At 42.8% G+C, this 19,956-nt stretch overlaps 1 protein-coding gene across 3 annotated transcripts in view; it reads right to left on the bottom strand.

Annotated features, from left to right (window-relative positions):
* Positions 1 to 19,956, bottom strand: part of ATP7B (ATPase copper transporting beta) — a 98,180-nt gene that overhangs the window by 28,812 nt on the left and 49,412 nt on the right. For all 3 annotated transcript variants that reach the window (XR_010787192.1, XM_066583661.1, XM_066583669.1), the window contains 4 exons: positions 5,101 to 5,349; positions 2,841 to 3,004; positions 712 to 873; positions 192 to 268 (listed from right to left, as the gene is read on the bottom strand). Coding sequence is in view for 2 of the 3 variants with exons in the window: in XM_066583661.1 (XP_066439758.1) it covers positions 192 to 268; positions 712 to 873; positions 2,841 to 3,004; positions 5,101 to 5,349 (652 nt within the window). In the remaining variant the exon portion in view is untranslated. The remainder of the gene's footprint in view (positions 1 to 191; positions 269 to 711; positions 874 to 2,840; positions 3,005 to 5,100; positions 5,350 to 19,956) is intronic.

Raw genomic sequence — 19,956 nt, 5'->3', positions numbered from 1 at the left:
TTTAAGTAATTTATTTATTATCCCCCACCAAGCTGGGTACTCATTTTACCGACCTCGAAAGTCAACCTAGAGCCAGCTACCTGAACCGTGCGGAAATTAAACTTGCAACCTTCAGATCGTGAGCGAAAGCTTAGGACTGCATTTCTGCTCCACACAGGGCTCTAGCAATGATCCCATATTTACATACTTACTGTCTTATTTCTTCTTTATGGTCCAGGTTGTGAGCTGATGGATCTCTTTTAGGTAAAGAAGCGTGAAAACCAATCCCCTGTTAAAGAAACATAAGGTGTGTCACATGAAACACAGCAAGGTGACCAACAGTCCAACTTGTAAGCTGCCATCAGATTTTTCTATGGTCCTATTAGATTTGAGCTCCGAATAGCCACCTTGGATACTCAAAATATTGACCAGTCATATATATAATACATTTAACTATGAATAAGGAAATAGTAAGGATAAAAGATTTCCACTTCAGAGCTTCCATATGTATAAATCCCCCAAAGAAAGCAAACACTTTTCCGCTCACGATTCCTCCAACCTCCAGAAGAAACAGCTGGTAGTGGCGCTGTCTAGGTTTGAATTACCCAATACATTGCTCCCCAAACTGCTACTACCACTAGTGATTATTTTTTGATACTTTTAAGCCAATGTAATGCTTATTGAAATACTAATATTGCACTATTTTTCTACAAATTATTCCATTCACTTTACCTCTATGACTTGTATGATGTCTCGTGGACCAACCATTTCAGGATCAAACTTGACTTGGGCTTTGCAGGTGGCAAGAGCTACAGAGGCTTGTAGAATACCTGGAGTCCTCATCAGTCGTGACTCAATATTGTGAACACATGAAGCACATGTCATTCCTGTAATCTATAGACAACCAAGACATAAAAACATAAATGCAGAGAGTAATGCACTTCAAACTATGAAACTAGTTGAATGAAAATGTCCTTAGGCAACAAAGCTGCAAACATGTACAGCAGTATTGCCTAAAACTAGGTGCATCTACAGATGTTATTGTCTAGGAACTCAAGTAGGTGTCTGGGGAAAGGTTAGATGACCCTAGTATATATCTTCACGTCTCAAAATAGCTGAAGGTGTCTAAACACTTAAAAATAATGTGAACAGTAATTCCCATCATTTCAGATTTCCAATAAAAGTCTCTATAGCAAGCAATTTTCCAATAGTGAAAAATATTGGAACACTATTTTGATCATCTCAAGAAGGCCTGTATATGGCTAGCTGTACTATAGCCTAGAACAGCTCATAGAATACCATGACTTTCAGTACAACCGTTATGCCATTGGCATCCAAATCTACTTCTCTGGCCCAGATGCTACCTCTCTTCTATCCAGAATCCCAGAATGTCTATAGGTCATATGCTCCTTCTCTTCCTGCTTTCTTAAAGTCAACATGGGAAAAACTGAATGTTTCTTTTTCCCCCCATCTCACTCAACACCCCCATCAGACGTATCACAATCAATGCCTTCATACTTTCACCAGTTCCACAAAGTCCACTGTCTCGCTGTAACATTTGACTCTGTCCTTTCCTTCAAACTGCACATACAAGCCCTCACCACCTTCTGCTGCTTCCAGCTCAAAAACATCTCTTGGATGTGACCTTTCCTCAACTCCAAGTCAACAAAAATGGTAGTGCATGCCCTCATCACTTCCTGTCTAGACTACTTCAACATCCTTTCCTTGCGGCCTTCCATCTCACACTCTTGTGTTTCTCCAATCCATCCTCAACTCTGCTACCCAGCTACTCTCCTTCCATTATTCACCTGTCTCTCCCCTCTGCCAATCCCTTCACTGACTACCCATTGTCCAGTGAATCCAATTCAAGATATTATCAATATTGTACAAGGCTGCTCACAAGCTGTCCCCTCAATATATCTCTGACCTAATGTCCGGAAACCTCCCCACGCGTAATGTCTGGTCCTAGCAAGATCTCCTCCTCTACTCTTCCCTAGTGAGCTCCTCATATAATAGTTTTCAAGATTTCTTCTATGTATAACCCATACTCTGGAATTGCTACCCATGACATCTCACACTCCACCAAGACGGAAAGATTAAAAAAAACCCGAAAACCCACCTCTTCAAAAAAGTCTACAACCTACAGTGACCCTGCTACCACCACATCATGAGCACCTTCTACCCTCATCTACTGTCTCCTTCTCCTTCCCTATAAGCCCTCGTGGGAAAGGTCCTCTTCCCCTCTGCATCAATTTGTTAGTCGTTTAGTAGAGGTTTATTTTCCCTGTCATATTCTCTAATGTAATCAAACCCCTGTCCTCATATGGATAGCACCAAGGAATTAACGGCGCTTTAAAATAAATAACAATCCTCCGATGTATTCCGTCTAAAGGCCCAATTAGACACAACAATTATCGATCAAAAGCCATCTTTTGAGTGATAATTGTTGTGTGTAACTATGCCCATATTTCACTGTTCGGGTGAACGATAAATTTTAGTTCTGCCTGAAAACCATAGTTCGTCATAACAGCTGATAAGCAGGACCGCATGCTGTGTTCTGCCAGGGGAGAGCTGATAACAGCTGATTGTTCTGTTGGCAGGGCTGACAGCTGTGAAAAAGCAAAGTGAAAGTAATCAGGGAACAGTGGGAGGTCTGTTCCCTGATTACAGCTCCCAGCGGCTCACACTCTACTACTTCGTAGTACCAAGTAGTAGTTTTATGCAAGATGATCGCTCAAAAGCCATCTTTTGAGCGATCATCTTTGTGGTGTAAATGCACCTTAAACTATACCTGACCACTTCTTGTCTGGCCAATGCAGAGTAAGAAGTATAAGGTGACCAGATTACACTTATATACTCACAACAAGCTCAACACTGCCATGGGTAGCTGTGCAATCTTCTAGAACAACAGCTCCAAAGCCCAGGTTTTCAATAAGCTGTGCAATTTCAGTTGGCTCAATCTGGTCTGCTACATATTTGACCTCTGCTTTACCAGCCATCAGTGCAACAAGCACGGAAATAATACCTGTAAAGGGACACTAAATGAATAAATTCTACATAAAATTGATATAATTTATGGAAGTAAATGCAAAATAAATCACAACTAGAAAAAAATAAATCATAAATAATTGCAAACGAATTCTATGCATCATTAAATATTCATTAACATAGGCACAATTTCACAAAACAATAAGTACTTTATACTAATTGTGGGTGGGCTCATATTTGCAAATAGGAGAACCACCTCCAGAAGAGACTCCTAGAGAGAAAACTACACCGTAGTCAGAGAAGCAGTGGATCCTTCATTTCAATATACCTGTCCCTATTCTAATCCTACCACTTGCCACCAGCCCATCTATAGGGTGTCAGCACTGCATATTATAGCAAGAACGGCTCAGTGCCAAGATATCCCCTGAATGAAACATATATTGAGTGTGGAAATGCAGCAGGTTATGAAGTATGGTGGCCGATATATTCATTTCTTGGGGCTCAATAGTGGGTGTCAGGATTATCAACTGAGAAGTGGGGTCGCTCTTGCCAGGGTAGTTGTCCTACTTGTAGGCTACAAGAACCACTCCTATGTTAACAGAACCACTGCTATGTTAATGGTTATTTAACAAGGCATATAATTTGTGCAGAATCTCAGAGGTTTTTAATGTATATAATTCATCATTCAGTGTCAAGAATGAGCAATTATTTATTATTTAGACATGATGTCCATAACAGCTTCGATATTATAGATTATTTTATTTATATAGTTTTGATAGCGTTTCTCTTTGCATTGTAAACTTGTAGATCTCATTATGTGATGGGTTCAACATGTTAAGGGTAGTGTGAACCAATTTCTGATAAGCCACACAACTATATCATGACATCTCAAAAACAAAGATGGTGCCCCAAAAAATCTTCTGATCCCAATGGCATTGTGGCTGCTATATGAAGAGTGTGTCTGCTGTCTCGCCAGCAATGGTAAGCAATGCATCAAGTATTTTGTGGAAACCCAACTTTTTAGTAACCTTAATCACACTTCGAGCTCCATGTGATATGATAAGTGTGACACTATCAATTACTTTCAGTGGCTAACTTATACAGTAGTGCCTTGGGTTAACAGTTTAATTTGTTCCGTGACGGATCTCATAACCCAAGCCACTCGTAAGTCAAATCAATTTTCCCCATTGAAATGAATGGAAAAGCCATTAATCCTTCCTGGATCACGAAACTCTCCCACTGATTTCAATGTGAATGGCGTTGCCCCATTGAAAGTAATAGGAAGCCGGCACCCCGGCAGTGATTTTCAGGGAAGAGCTTTAAATACAAGCCCTTCCCTGAAAATCATTCCTAGCTGTAGTAAAAAAAAAAAAAAAAAAAAAATACATACCCACCTGTCTGCCAGGGCTCAGGCCGCTTCTTCTCCCTGCACTGCTCTGAAGATTTTCAGAAGACGGGATCAAAAATGCAGGGGGAACAAACGGCGGCTAGACACGCCTGAGCCCCGGCAGCGGCGGACAGGTGAGTATATATTTTTTACTACAGTTAAGGAAGATTTTTCAGGGAAGGGCTTATATTTAAAGCCCTTCCCCTAACAATCACTGCAGGGATTGACGGCAGGCCATTGCTTTCAATGGGGCCGCAGGCAGAAGCAGCAGCCCCATTGAAAGCAAGGCTCTTAATCCAAGTTTTTGCTCTTAAATCAGTATTACCATTGCAATGGGCTTTAGGAAGGGACAATTTGGAAGGAGTTTATTATACATATAAGATACCGCAATTATCCAAATAATGTTAGCCTGGCTTGAAGTGGAATAAAGTGTATGAAGTGTTGATGTGATGGATGTGTTCACTGGCGTAACTATAGAGGATGCAGGGGATGTGGTTGCACCCGGGCCCAGGAGCCTTAGGGGGCCCATAAGGCCTCTCTTCTCCATATAGGGAGCCCAGTACTATTAATAAAGCATTATAGTTGGGGGCCCTTTTACAGGTTTTGCATTGGGGCCCAGAAGCTTCAAGTTACGCTTCTGGATGTGTTCATGACTTTTTCTGCTCATCGTTATTGTGTGATTGTGTTAGAATTTAGCATTTTGATTTGCTCATCAAATGTAATTCTTTATTTTACGATGTAGGTACCATCTTTCTTCTTCAGGTTCCTCTCAATATTGGAGACACAAGAGGCACACGTCATCCCAGTGACTTGTAAGACACATTTCTGGGGTGTAGTATCTCCCATCAGAGGGATGTCTAGGTGAGGCTTCTTAGGGAGAACATCCACAATGTAATCTTGATGAAGACTTCCATTCTTGGTGGTCTCTGGTGACTTTTGTTTTATATCAGGCGCTGTAGAGCTTGCATGGTTACTGCTGGTGGACGATGGGGAATCTACAAGCGCATAAATATATTATTTATATTTATCACAATAATTCATTAGAAAATCATTTCTCTAAAACATTGTAAACTTCAAAACTACAGCTTAATAGGATTAATGTCACACTTTAAATGTTACACTTTGCTTTACTGTCCTTCCACCTGAACAATCTTAGCAACCTTTTAACCCCTTCCCACTCCAGGGCGTAAGTTTACATTCTGGCAGCGGAATACTTCCCGCAACTGGGCGTAAACTTACGTCCTGCACTTACAGTGTCGCTGCGGTGACAATCGCGGCGACACAGTAGTGACGTCTGCTAACATTGTGGGCAGACAAACACTATGTGCGGGCCAGGGACCAATCACAGTGGTCCTGCCCCAGCGATCGCTGTGATTGGTCAGTGAAGAACTCACTGACCAATCACAGCTTGGCACCAGAAAACCCGCTGTTCATAGTATAGTTTCTCTCTGCAATCGCCTCACAGTGCTTCCGGCAGTAGTAGAGAGAGATAGGGCTGTGTAAAGTGAGTTTTGTGAGAGTGTAGTGAGGTGTAATCAGCAGTGTAGTGAGAGTGTAGTGAGGTGTAATCAGCAGTGTAGTGAGAGTGTAGTGAGGTGTAATCAGCAGTGTAGTGAGAGTGTAGTGAGGTGTAATCAGCAGTGCAGTGAGAGTGTAGTGAGGTGTAATCAGCAGTGCAGTGTAGTGAGAGTGTAGTGAGGTGTAATCAGCAGTGTAGTGAGAGTGTAGTGAGGTGTAATCAGCAGTGTAGTGAGGTGTAATCAGCAGTGTAATGTAGTGAGGTGTGATCAATAGTGTAGTGTAGTGAGGTGTAATAAGCAGTGTAGTGAGAGTGTAGTGAGGTGTGATCAATAGTGTAGTGAGAGTGTAGTGAGGTGTAATCAGCAGTGTAGTGAGAGTGTAGTGAGGTGTAAATCAGCAGTGTAGTGAGAGTGTAGTGAGGTGTAATCAGCAGTGTAGTGAGAGTGTAGTGAGGTGTAATCAGCAGTGTAGTGAGGTCTAATCAGTAGTGTAGTGAGGTGTAATCAGTAGTGTAGTGAGAGTGTAGTGAGGTGTAATCAGCAGTGTAGTGTAGTGAGGTGTGATCAGTAGTGTAGTGAGGTGTAATCAGTGTAGTGAGGTGTAATCAGTAGTGTAGTGAGGTGTAATCAGTAGTGTAGTGAGAGTGTAGTGAGGTGTAATCAGCAGTGTAGTGAGAGTGTAGTGAGGTGTAATCAGCAGTGTAGTGAGGTGTAATCAGTAGTGTAGTGTAGTGTAGTGAGGTGTGATCAGTAGTGTAGTGAGAGTGTAGTGAGGTGTAATCAGTAGTGTAGTGTAGTGAGATGTAATCAGCAGTGTAGTGTAGTGAGGTGTGATCAATAGTGTAGTGTAGTGAGGTGTAATAAGCAGTGTAGTGAGGTGTAATCAGCAGTGTAGTGAGAGTGTAGTGAGGTGTAATCAGCAGTGTAGTGAGATTGTAGTGAGGTGTAATCAGCAGTGTAGTGAGAGTGTAGTGTGGTGTAATAAGCAGTGTAGTCAGAGTGTAGTGAGGTGTGATCAATAGTGTAGTGAGAGTGTAGTGAGGTGTAATCAGCAGTGTAGTGTAGTGAGGTGTGATCAGTAGTGTAGTGAGGTGTAATCAGTAGTGTAGTGAGAGTGTAGTGAGGTGTAATCAGTAGTGTAGTGAGTGTAGTGAGGTGTAATCAGTAGTGTAGTGAGGTGTGATCAGCAGTGTAGTGAGAGTGTAGTGAGGTGTAATCAGCAGTGTAGTGAGGTGTAATCAGCAGTGTAGTGAGAGTGTAGTGAGGTGTAATCAGCAGTGTAGCGAGAGTGTAGTGAGGTGTAATAAGCAGTGTAGTGAGAGTGTAGTGAGGTGTGATCAATAGTGTAGTGAGAGTGTAGTGAGGTGTAATCAGCAGTGTAGTGAGAGTGTAGTGAGGTGTAATCAGCAGTGTAGTGAGAGTGTAGTGAGGTGTAATCAGCAGTGTAGTGAGGTGTAATCAGTAGTGTAGTGTAGTGAGGTGTGATCAGTAGTGTAGTGAGAGTGTAGTGAGGTGTAATCAGTAGTGTAGTGTAGTGAGATGTAATCAGCAGTGTAGTGTAGTGAGGTGTGATCAATAGTGTAGTGTAGTGAGGTGTAATCAGCAGTGTAGTGAGGTGTAATCAGCAGTGTAGTGTAGTGAGGTGTAATCAGCAGTGTAGTGAGAGTGTAGTGAGGTGTAATCAGCAGTGTAGTGAGGTGTAATCAGTAGTGTAGTGTAGTGAGATCAGTAGTGTAGTGAGAGCGTAGTGAGGTGTAATCAGTAGTGTAGTGAGAGTGTAGTGAGGTGTGATCAGTAGTGTAGTGAGAGTGTAGTGAGGTGTGATCAGTAGTGTAGTGAGAGTGTAGTGAGGTGTGATCAGTAGTGTAGTGAGGTGTGATCAGCAGTGTAGTGAGAGTGTAGTGAGGTGTAATAAGCAGTGTAGTGAGAGTGTAGTGAGGTGTGATCAATAGTGTAGTGAGAGTGTAGTGAGGTGTAGTGAGAGTGTAGTGAGGTGTAATCAGCAGTGTAGTGAGAGTGTAGTGAGGTGTAATCAGCAGTGTAGTGAGGTGTAATCAGTAGTGTAGTGTAGTGAGGTGTGATCAGTAGTGTAGTGAGAGTGTAGTGAGGTGTAATCAGTAGTGTAGTGTAGTGAGATGTAATCAGCAGTGTAGTGTAGTGAGGTGTGATCAATAGTGTAGTGTAGTGAGGTGTAATCAGCAGTGTAGTGTAGTGAGGTGTAATCAGCAGTGTAGTGAGGTGTAATCAGTAGTGTAGTGTAGTGAGATCAGTAGTGTAGTGAGAGCGTAGTGAGGTGTAATCAGTAGTGTAGTGAGAGTGTAGTGAGGTGTGATCAGTAGTGTAGTGAGAGTGTAGTGAGGTGTAATCAGTAGTGCAGTGAGAGTGTAGTGAGGTGTGATCAGTAGTGTAGTGAGGTGTGATCAGCAGTGTAGTGAGAGTGTAGTGAGGTGTAATCAGCAGTGTAGTGAGAGTGTAGTGAGGTGTAATCAGCAGTGCAGTGTAGTGTAGTGAGGTGTAATCAGCAGTGTAGTGAGAGTGTAGTGAGGTGTAATCAGTAGTGTAGTGAGAGTGTAGTGAGGTGTAATCAGTAGTGTAGTGAGAGTGTAGTGAGGTGTAGTGAGGTGTAATCAGCAGTGTAGTGAGGTGTAATCAGCAGTGTAGTGTAGTGAGGTGTAATCAGCAGTGTAGTGAGAGTGTAGTGAGGTGTAATCAGTAGTGTAGTGTAGTGAGGTGTGATCAATAGTGTAGTGTAGTGAGGTGTAATAAGCAGTGTAGTGAGAGTGTAGTGAGGTGTGATCAATAGTGTAGTGAGAGTGTAGTGAGGTGTAATCAGCAGTGTAGTGAGAGTGTAGTGAGGTGTAAATCAGCAGTGTAGTGAGAGTGTAGTGAGGTGTAATCAGCAGTGTAGTGAGAGTGTAGTGAGGTGTAATCAGCAGTGTAGTGAGGTCTAATCAGTAGTGTAGTGAGGTGTAATCAGTAGTGTAGTGAGAGTGTAGTGAGGTGTAATCAGCAGTGTAGTGTAGTGAGGTGTGATCAGTAGTGTAGTGAGGTGTAATCAGTGTAGTGAGGTGTAATCAGTAGTGTAGTGAGGTGTAATCAGTAGTGTAGTGAGAGTGTAGTGAGGTGTAATCAGCAGTGTAGTGAGAGTGTAGTGAGGTGTAATCAGCAGTGTAGTGAGGTGTAATCAGTAGTGTAGTGTAGTGTAGTGAGGTGTGATCAGTAGTGTAGTGAGAGTGTAGTGAGGTGTAATCAGTAGTGTAGTGTAGTGAGATGTAATCAGCAGTGTAGTGTAGTGAGGTGTGATCAATAGTGTAGTGTAGTGAGGTGTAATAAGCAGTGTAGTGAGGTGTAATCAGCAGTGTAGTGAGAGTGTAGTGAGGTGTAATCAGCAGTGTAGTGAGATTGTAGTGAGGTGTAATCAGCAGTGTAGTGAGAGTGTAGTGTGGTGTAATAAGCAGTGTAGTCAGAGTGTAGTGAGGTGTGATCAATAGTGTAGTGAGAGTGTAGTGAGGTGTAATCAGCAGTGTAGTGTAGTGAGGTGTGATCAGTAGTGTAGTGAGGTGTAATCAGTAGTGTAGTGAGAGTGTAGTGAGGTGTAATCAGTAGTGTAGTGAGTGTAGTGAGGTGTAATCAGTAGTGTAGTGAGGTGTGATCAGCAGTGTAGTGAGAGTGTAGTGAGGTGTAATCAGCAGTGTAGTGAGGTGTAATCAGCAGTGTAGTGAGAGTGTAGTGAGGTGTAATCAGCAGTGTAGCGAGAGTGTAGTGAGGTGTAATAAGCAGTGTAGTGAGAGTGTAGTGAGGTGTGATCAATAGTGTAGTGAGAGTGTAGTGAGGTGTAATCAGCAGTGTAGTGAGAGTGTAGTGAGGTGTAATCAGCAGTGTAGTGAGAGTGTAGTGAGGTGTAATCAGCAGTGTAGTGAGGTGTAATCAGTAGTGTAGTGTAGTGAGGTGTGATCAGTAGTGTAGTGAGAGTGTAGTGAGGTGTAAGCAGTAGTGTAGTGTAGTGAGATGTAATCAGCAGTGTAGTGTAGTGAGGTGTGATCAATAGTGTAGTGTAGTGAGGTGTAATAAGCAGTGTAGTGAGGTGTAATCAGCAGTGTAGTGAGAGTGTAGTGAGGTGTAATCAGCAGTGTAGTGAGGTGTAATCAGTAGTGTAGTGTAGTGAGGTGTGATCAGTAGTGTAGTGAGAGTGTAGTGAGGTGTAATCAGTAGTGTAGTGTAGTGAGATGTAATCAGCAGTGTAGTGTAGTGAGGTGTGATCAATAGTGTAGTGTAGTGAGGTGTAATCAGCAGTGTAGTGAGGTGTAATCAGCAGTGTAGTGTAGTGAGGTGTAATCAGCAGTGTAGTGAGAGTGTAGTGAGGTGTAATCAGCAGTGTAGTGAGGTGTAATCAGTAGTGTAGTGTAGTGAGATCAGTAGTGTAGTGAGAGCGTAGTGAGGTGTAATCAGTAGTGTAGTGAGAGTGTAGTGAGGTGTGATCAGTAGTGTAGTGAGAGTGTAGTGAGGTGTGATCAGTAGTGTAGTGAGAGTGTAGTGAGGTGTGATCAGTAGTGTAGTGAGGTGTGATCAGCAGTGTAGTGAGAGTGTAGTGAGGTGTAATAAGCAGTGTAGTGAGAGTGTAGTGAGGTGTGATCAATAGTGTAGTGAGAGTGTAGTGAGGTGTAGTGAGAGTGTAGTGAGGTGTAATCAGCAGTGTAGTGAGAGTGTAGTGAGGTGTAATCAGCAGTGTAGTGAGGTGTAATCAGTAGTGTAGTGTAGTGAGGTGTGATCAGTAGTGTAGTGAGAGTGTAGTGAGGTGTAATCAGTAGTGTAGTGTAGTGAGATGTAATCAGCAGTGTAGTGTAGTGAGGTGTGATCAATAGTGTAGTGTAGTGAGGTGTAATCAGCAGTGTAGTGTAGTGAGGTGTAATCAGCAGTGTAGTGAGGTGTAATCAGTAGTGTAGTGTAGTGAGATCAGTAGTGTAGTGAGAGCGTAGTGAGGTGTAATCAGTAGTGTAGTGAGAGTGTAGTGAGGTGTGATCAGTAGTGTAGTGAGAGTGTAGTGAGGTGTAATCAGTAGTGCAGTGAGAGTGTAGTGAGGTGTGATCAGTAGTGTAGTGAGGTGTGATCAGCAGTGTAGTGAGAGTGTAGTGAGGTGTAATCAGCAGTGTAGTGAGAGTGTAGTGAGGTGTAATCAGCAGTGCAGTGTAGTGTAGTGAGGTGTAATCAGCAGTGTAGTGAGAGTGTAGTGAGGTGTAATCAGTAGTGTAGTGAGAGTGTAGTGAGGTGTAATCAGTAGTGTAGTGAGAGTGTAGTGAGGTGTAGTGAGGTGTAATCAGCAGTGTAGTGAGGTGTAATCAGCAGTGTAGTGTAGTGAGGTGTAATCAGCAGTGTAGTGAGAGTGTAGTGAGGTGTAATCAGCAGTGTAGTGAGGTGTAATCAGTAGTGTAGTGTAGTGAGATCAGTAGTGTAGTGAGAGCGTAGTGAGGTGTAATCAGTAGTGTAGTGAGAGTGTAGTGAGGTGTGATCAGTAGTGTAGTGAGAGTGTAGTGAGGTGTAATCAGTAGTGTAGTGAGAGTGTAGTGAGGTGTGATCAGTAGTGTAGTGAGGTGTGATCAGCAGTGTAGTGAGAGTGTAGTGAGGTGTAATCAGCAGTGTAGTGAGAGTGTAGTGAGGTGTAATCAGCAGTGCAGTGTAGTGTAGTGAGGTGTAATCAGCAGTGTAGTGAGAGTGTAGTGAGGTGTAATCAGTAGTGTAGTGAGAGTGTAGTGAGGTGTAATCAGTAGTGTAGTGAGAGTGTAGTGAGGTGTAATCAGTAGTGTAGTGAGAGTGTAGTGAGGTGTAGTGAGGTGTAATCAGCAGTGTAGTGAGGTGTAATCAGTAGTGTAGTGTAGTGAGATCAGTAGTGTAGTGAGAGTGTAGTGAGGTGTGATCAGTAGTGTAGTGAGAGTGTAGTGAGGTGTGATCAGTAGTGTAGTGAGAGTGTAGTGAGGTGTGATCAGTAGTGTAGTGAGGTGTGATCAGCAGTGTAGTGAGAGTGTAGTGAGGTGTAATAAGCAGTGTAGTGAGAGTGTAGTGAGGTGTGATCAATAGTGTAGTGAGAGTGTAGTGAGGTGTAGTGAGAGTGTAGTGAGGTGTAATCAGCAGTGTAGTGAGAGTGTAGTGAGGTGTAATCAGCAGTGTAGTGAGGTGTAATCAGTAGTGTAGTGTAGTGAGGTGTGATCAGTAGTGTAGTGAGAGTGTAGTGAGGTGTAATCAGTAGTGTAGTGTAGTGAGATGTAATCAGCAGTGTAGTGTAGTGAGGTGTGATCAATAGTGTAGTGTAGTGAGGTGTAATCAGCAGTGTAGTGAGGTGTAATCAGCAGTGTAGTGTAGTGAGGTGTAATCAGCAGTGTAGTGAGAGTGTAGTGAGATGTAATGAGCAGTGTAGTGAGGTGTAATCAGTAGTGTAGTGAGAGTGTAGTGAGGTGTAATCAGTAGTGTAGTGAGAGTGTAGTGAGGTGTAATCAGTAGTGTAGTGAGAGTGTAGTGAGGTGTGATCAGTAGTGTAGTGAGGTGTGATCAGCAGTGTAGTGAGAGTGTAGTGAGGTGTAATCAGCAGTGTAGTGAGAGTGTAGTGAGGTGTAATCAGTAGTGTAGTGAGAGTGTAGTGAGGTGTAATCAGTAGTGTAGTGTAGTGTAATCAGCAGTGTAGTGAGAGTGTAGTGAGGTGTAATCAGCAGTGTAGTGTAGTGTAATCAGCAGTGTAGTGAGAGTGTAGTGAGGTGTAATCAGCAGTGTAGTGTAGTGTAATCAGCAGTGTAGTGAGAGTGTAGTGAGGTGTAATCAGCAGTGTAGTGTAGTGTAATCAGCAGTGTAGTGAGAGTGTAGTGAGGTGTAATCAGCAGTGTAGTGTAGTGAGGTGTGATCAGTAGTGTAGTGAGGTGTGATCAATAGTATAGTGTAGTGAGGTGTAATAAGCAGTGTAGTGAGGTGTAATGAGCAGTGTAGTGAGAGTGTAGTGAGGTGTAATCAGCAGTGTAGTGTAGTGTAATCAGCAGTGTAGTGAGAGTGTAGTGAGGTGTAATCAGCAGTGTAGTGTAGTGAGGTGTGATCAGTAGTGTAGTGAGTGTAGTGAGGTGTGATCAGTAGTGTAGTGAGAGTGTAGTGAGGTGTAATCAGTACTGTAGTGAGTGTAGTGAGGTGTGATCAGCAGTGTAGTGAGAGTGTAGTGAGGTGTAATCAGCAGTGTAGTGAGAGTGTAGTGAGGTGTAATCAGCAGTGTAGTGAGAGTGTAGTGAGGTGTAATCAGCAGTGTAGTGAGAGTGTAGTGAGGTGTAATCAGCAGTGCAGTGTAGTGTAGTGAGGTGTAATCAGCAGTGTAGTGAGAGTGTAGTGAGGTGTAATCAGCAGTGTAGTGAGGTGTAATCAGTAGTGAGAGTGTAGTGAGGTGTAATCAGCAGTGTAGTGTAGTGAGGTGTAATCAGCAGTGTAGTGTAGTGAGGTGTGATCAATAGTGTAGTGTAGTGAGGTCTAATAAGCAGTGTAGTGAGAGTGTAGTGAGGTGTAATAAGCAGTGTAGTGAGAGTGTAGTGAGGTGTGATCAGTAGTGTAGTGAGAGTATAGTGAGGTGTAATCAGCAGTGTAGTGAGAGTGTAGTGAGGTGTAATCAGCAGTGTAGTGAGGTGTAATCAGTAGTGTAGTGAGGTGTGATCAGTAGTGTAGTGAGGTGTGATCAGTAGTGTAGTGAGAGTGTAGTGAGGTGTAATCAGTAGTGTAGTGTAGTGAGATGTAATCAGCAGTGTAGTGTAGTGAGGTGTGATCAATAGTGTAGTGTAGTGAGGTGTAATAAGCAGTGTAGTGAGGTGTAATCAGCAGTGTAGTGAGAGTGTAGTGAGGTGTAATCAGCAGTGTAGTGTAGTGAGGTGTAATCAGCAGTGTAGTGAGAGTGTAGTGAGGTGTAATCAGCAGTGTAGTGAGGTGTAATCAGTAGTGTAGTGAGAGCGTAGTGAGGTGTAATCAGTAGTGTAGTGAGGTGTAATCAGCAGTGTAGTGTAGTGAGGTGTGATCAATAGTGTAGTGTAGTGAGGTGTAATAAGCAGTGTAGTGAGAGTGTAGTGAGGTGTAATAAGCAGTGTAGTGAGGTGTGATCAGTAGTGTAGTGAGAGTATAGTGAGGTGTAATCAGCAGTGTAGTGAGAGTGTAGTGAAGTGTGATCAGTAGTGTAGTAAGGTGTCATCAGTAGTGTAGTGAGAGTGTAGTGAGGTGTAATAAGCAGTGTAGTGAGGTGTAATAAGCAGTGTAGTGAGAGTGTAGTGAGGTGTAATCAGTAGTGTAGTGAGCGTGTAGTGAGGTGTGATCAGTAGTGTAGTGAGAGTGTAGTGAGGTGTAATCAGTAGTGTAGTGAGGTGTAATAAGCAGTGTAGTGAGAGTGTAATCAGTAGTGTAGTGAGAGTATAGTGAGGTGTAATCAGTAGTGTAGTGCAGTGAGTGTGCTCTGTAGTGTAGTGTAGTGAGGTGTAATCAGCAGTGTAGTGAGAATGTAGCGAGGTTTAATCAGTAGTGTAGTGTAGTGAGTGTGCTCTGTAGTGTGTAGTGTAGTGTAGTGAGGTGTAATCAGCAGTGTAGTGAGACTGTAGCGAGGTTTAATCAGTAGTGTAGTAAGTGTGCTCTGTAGTGTGTAGTGTAGTGAGGTGTAATCAGCAGTGTAGTGAGAGTGTAGTGAGGTGTGATCAGCAGTGTAGTGAGAGTGTAGTGAGGTGTGATCAGCAGTGTAGTGAGAGTGTAGCGAGGTGTGATCAGTAGTGTAGTAAGGTGTGATCAGTAGTGTAGTGAGAGTGTAGTGAGGTGTAATAAGCAGTGTAGTGAGGTGTAATAAGCAGTGTAGTGAGTGTAATCAGTAGTGTAGTGAGAGTATAGTGAGGTGTAATCAGTAGTGTAGTGCAGTGAGTGTGCTCTGTAGTGTGTAGTGTAGTGTAGTTAGGTGTAATCAGCAGTGTAGTGAGAATGTAGCGAGGTTTAATCAGTAGTGTAGTGTAGTGAGTGTGCTCTGTAGTGTGTAGTGTAGTGAGGTGTAATCAGCAGTGTAGAGAGAGTGTAGTGAGGTGTGATCAGCAGTGTAGTGAGAGTGTAGTGAGGTGTAATCAGCAGTGTAGTGAGAGTGTAGTGAGGTGTGATCAGCAGTGTAGTGAGAGTGTAGTGAGGTGTGATCAGTAGTGTAATGAGAGTGTAGTGAGGTGTGATCAGTAGTGTAGTGAGAGTGTAGTGAGGTGTGATCAGTAGTGTAATGAGAGTGTAGTGAGGTGTAATCAGTAGTGTAGTGTGTGTGCTCTGTAGTGTGTAGTGTAGTGTGATGTGATCAATAGTGTAGAGATCAACAGTGTGTGATCAATAGTGTGATCAGTAGTGTAGTGTAGCTGGGATCTGTAGTGCAGTGAGTGATCTGTAGTGTGATCAGTAGTGTAGTGTAGCTGGGATCTGTAGTGTGCGTGATCAGTAGTGTTGCTGGGATCTGTAGTGCAGTGTGATTAGTATAGTAGTGTAGCGCATTTCATAGTCCCCATTCCAGTCATTAGTTTGTCAGTGTATCTGTCAGTGTAAAAAAAAGAAAAAAAAGCTCATTTTGTGTCACATTTCATAGTCCCCCTTCCCGTCATTAGTCAGCTTAGTGTGTAGTCAGTCAGCGTAGTGTGAGAAAAATAAAGTTTGTTCTGCATTTCTGCCCCCCGTACCCTGGTCACCCCATCCCAGTGATCCCGCAGTGTCCTGTACAATAAATTTTTTTTCTGAAGTGCATATTACACATTTATAATGGCCCGCAGGAGATTTACTGCTGAGGAGGCGTACGCAATTATTGCCTCTGACTCAGATTCTGCTAGTTTGGGTGACGTCACTTTTCTGGCATTCTCCTCCTCCTCATCTTCATCCTCATCTAGTGAATCTGAACTACCTGTACCCCCAAGAAGGCGTCCAAGGACTTCCACTACTGTGGACCCCAATACACCTGATGTTAGTTGGGGTACCCCTGAAAATTTTAGATCCCTGACTTCTTTGGCAAGCCAGGGATTCAGTTTGATACTGAAGGGCTCAGAGCGAGGGACTTTGTCTTTTTTTTTCAGATGATTTCATTGCCCACATAGTGACCCTAAGGAATTTGTATGCCCAGTATTTTATACAGCTAAATCCCACCTCCAGCTACGCAAGTCCCGATAAGCGGACCCCTGTGGATGCACTATAAATAAAAAAATTTGGGGGTCTTGTGTTAACTATGGGTCTAGTGAAAAAGCCGACCATCAGGGCGTACTGGAGTACTGATATTTTGTATCATACTCCTATGTTCCGCATGGCGATGTCAAGGACACGGTTTGAGATGATCCAAACATTTTTTCACTATAACGATAATGCAGAGTGCCCCCCAAGTGATCATCCCAATTAGGATCGCTTGTATAAAATCAGGCCAGTAGTGGAACATTTTAATTTAAAATTTGCCCAGGCATATACCCCAGAAAAAATATTGCAGTAGACGAGTCCCTGGTGCACTTCAAAGGGAGGCTCAAATTCTGCCAGTACCTGCCCAGTAAGCGGGCACGTTATGGCGCAAAATTGTACAAACTGTGCGAAAGTACATCGGGGTACACGCATAAATTCCGCATTTATGAGGGGAAGGACACCAAAATTGAGCCCCCAGAATTCCCCCCCCCCCCCCCCCGTGCTGGGAGTAACAGGGAAAAAAGTGTGGGAACTAGTGCACCCACTATTAGACCAGGGTTACCATCTATACCTGGACAACTTTTATACCAGTATCCCCCTGTTTCAGTGCCTCGCTTCCAGAGAAACAGTGGCATGTGGTACCACCCGAAAAAAATCAGAGACGCCTCCCTAAGACGCTGCTTGGGCAACTGCTCAGAAGGAGTAAGAGCCGGGCCCAATGCAGCGACAATATGTTGTGTGTCAAGTATAAGGACAAGAGGGATGTCCTTATATTGACCACTATCCACGGCCACAGTAGTACCCCCTGCCCAGTACGAGGTACCAGTACAGAAACCCCCAAGCCAGACTGTGTCCTTGACTATAATAAGTACATGGGAGGGGTTGATCTATCAGACCAGGTACTGGAGCCGTATAATGCCATGCGGAAAACACGGGTGTGGTACAAAAAACTGGCTGTGCACTTTGTACAGATGGCACATACAATGCCTACGTGCTGTATCGGGGTGCAGGCAAGAGGAGCACCTTCTTAAAATTTCTGGAAGACGTTATCAAGGCCCTAATATTTGGGGACCAGGAGGTGGGAGAGCAGCCCAGTACTTCTGGAAGCGAGGCCACGAGGATTGTACCAGGGCAGCACTTTCCCAGTGAAATTCCCTCCACTGGGAAGAAGAGAAGGACCCCAAAAAAGTGCAGAGTGTGCTACAAACAATGGATAAGAAAGGACACCATGTATCATTGCGAAACGTGCCCCACACAACCCGGCCTGTGTATAAACAATTGCTTTAAGACATACCGCACATCCCTGAATTTTACTGTTGCCCTGAGGTTTTACCCTGATGTACTTCGCAGAGCTTTTACATAAACCCACATGCCAAGTCCTTCCCTTCTGAGCCCTGCCATGTGCCCAAACAGTTTACACCCACATATGGGGTATTTTTGCACATAGGAGCAGTTGGGTAACGCATCATGGGGTACCTTTTCTCCTTCTGCTCCTGGTAAAAAATATAAATCTGGGCCTAAAGCTAAATATTACTGGAAAAATTTGAATTTTTCGTATTCAACTCAAGCTGTTAAAAACGCTCACTACACCCCTTACTAAATTCCCTGAGGGATCTAGTTTACAAAATGGTGTCAATTCTTGGGGGTTTCAAATGTACTGGTACCTCAGGGGCACTGCAAACACTACATGGGGTCTGAAAATGATTCCAGCAAAATCTGCATTCAAAAAGCGCTGCTTTCCTTCTGAGCCCTGCCATGCGCCCAAACAACAGTTTATGCCCACAGTTTATGGGGCATTTCCGTGCTTGGGAGAAATTGGGTAACGCATCATAGGGTACCTTTTCTCCTTCTGCTCCTGGTAAAAAATATAAATCTGGGCCTAAAGCTTAACATTATGTGAATAAATGGAATTTTTCGTATTCAAACTCAAATTGTTAAAAAAATTCCTCAAGCACCTGTGGGTTCAAACCACTCACAACAAACCTTAATAAATTCCCAGAGGGGTCTAGTTTCCAAAATGAGGTCAATTCTTGGGGGTTTCAAATGTACTGGTACCTCAAGGTCACTGCAAACACTACATGGGGTCTGAAAATTATTCCAGCAAAATCTGCATTCAAAAAGCCAAATATCGCTCCTTCTCTTCTGAGCCCTGCCATGTGCCTGAACAACAGTTTACGCCCACATATGGGGCATTTCTAAAAACTGTGGAATCCTGGTAATACATCCTGAGTTTTGTTTCTCTGCTAACTCCTGCTGTTTTATAGGAAAAAATGGTTTTAAATTGAAAATGTGTAGAAAAATTGAATTTTTCTAATTTCTGATGCACTTTTGTTTAATTCCTGTGAAACATCTAAAGGGTTAATAAACTTCCTAAATGCCATTTTGAATTCTTTGAAGGGTGCAGTTTTTAAAATGTGGTGATTTGTAGGGGTTTTCTGATATACGGGCTCTTAAAATCCACGTCTAAACTGATTTGGCCCTTAAAATTTCAGATTTTGAAACTTGCTAGTAAAAATTTGAAAAATGACTGCTAAATTTATATACTTTGTGGAGTCTAAAAAAAAAAAAAATAACGCTTAAAAATTATTGCAGTATAAAGTAGGCCTATGGGAAAGGTTAATTATTAACTATTTTGTGGTGTTTCACTATCTGTCTTACAATAAGAAAAATTCAAAGTTTGAAAATTGTCAATTTTTCCAAATTTTCTGTAAATTTAGATTTTTTTCCTAGTTAAGACAAAATTTATTGATGCAATTTTTACACAAACATAAAGTACAATATGTCACGAAAAAACAATCTGAGAATCACATTGATAAGTAAAAGCATTCAAAAAAGTTATAATCACATAAAGTGACAGATGTCAGATTGGAAAAATAAGGCTTGGTCCTTAAGCCCAAAATACGCCATGTCATGAAGGGGTTAATATCACGGTTAAATGAGCTTCCATTTTTGAGAATGGGGCTTGTTTAAATGGCTTTTACACAGATTGATGTTAGGGACACACAATTGTTCATCCTCCATTTAACTGTTTTTTCTTTTTTCTTTAAATTGGGGGTGGCACAAAGGCACGACATCCTGTACCGGCCATTGCCAAAAGTGTGACAGACTAAATTAGGCAAATGACTCAGTAGTTACTGGAAACCAAAAAAAAGCACCTCTGACTCGGATATGTAATACTAAAGTATAACCAGCATCCTTGGCCAATAGGAGTTGATTAAAGTATCCTAACAAAAACACTTATACGCTGGCTACACAGTCCATTACCCCAGGCAGATTAATACTGACCTGAAGAGAAATGTAAAAAAAAAAAAAAAAAAAAAAAATTAAAAAAAAATAAAAATCCCTGTGACTTAGCAGTTCACATCCATTTTCTCAGCGTTTTTTGTACTCTCCTGTAGACTTTCATTTTGGTCCGTGACAAGGACCCATATAGATAATGATCCGGAGGGGGGGGGGGGCGGGGCGGTTTGTGCGTAAAGAAACACGTCTGAATACACCAATTTAATTCAGTAGGTCCATATCCAGTCAGGTGTATTTTCTGCCTGTTTTCGGACTGTATATTTTACTGTGTGAATGGGCCCTTATTGCACTGACGCATGACAGTGATCACCAGAGGCGTAACTTGAAGCTCCTGGGCCCCAATGCAAAACCTATAACAGGGCCCCCAACTATAAAGCTTTATTTATAGTACTGGGCTTCCTATATAGAGAAGAGAGGCCTTATGGGCCCCCTAAGGCTCCCGGGCCCGGGTGCAACCGCATCCCCTGCATCCTCTATAGTTACGTCCTTGGTGATCACCACACAGTCTGCAGGTTGCTGGAGCTGCAGTAGTTGGGAGTTTCAGTGTATTAGCTGGTGTAGGGGTGCTGGAACCTCTAGTCCTCCAGTAGCTCTGTATTAAATGGCTTTTTTTAA

The sequence above is a fragment of the Eleutherodactylus coqui genome, chromosome 1, assembly GCF_035609145.1.
Source record: "Eleutherodactylus coqui strain aEleCoq1 chromosome 1, aEleCoq1.hap1, whole genome shotgun sequence".
Taxonomy (NCBI): Eukaryota; Metazoa; Chordata; class Amphibia; order Anura; family Eleutherodactylidae; genus Eleutherodactylus; species Eleutherodactylus coqui.
The sequence above is the reverse complement of the archived record's forward strand: the minus strand, read 5'-3'. Positions and strand labels throughout refer to the sequence as shown.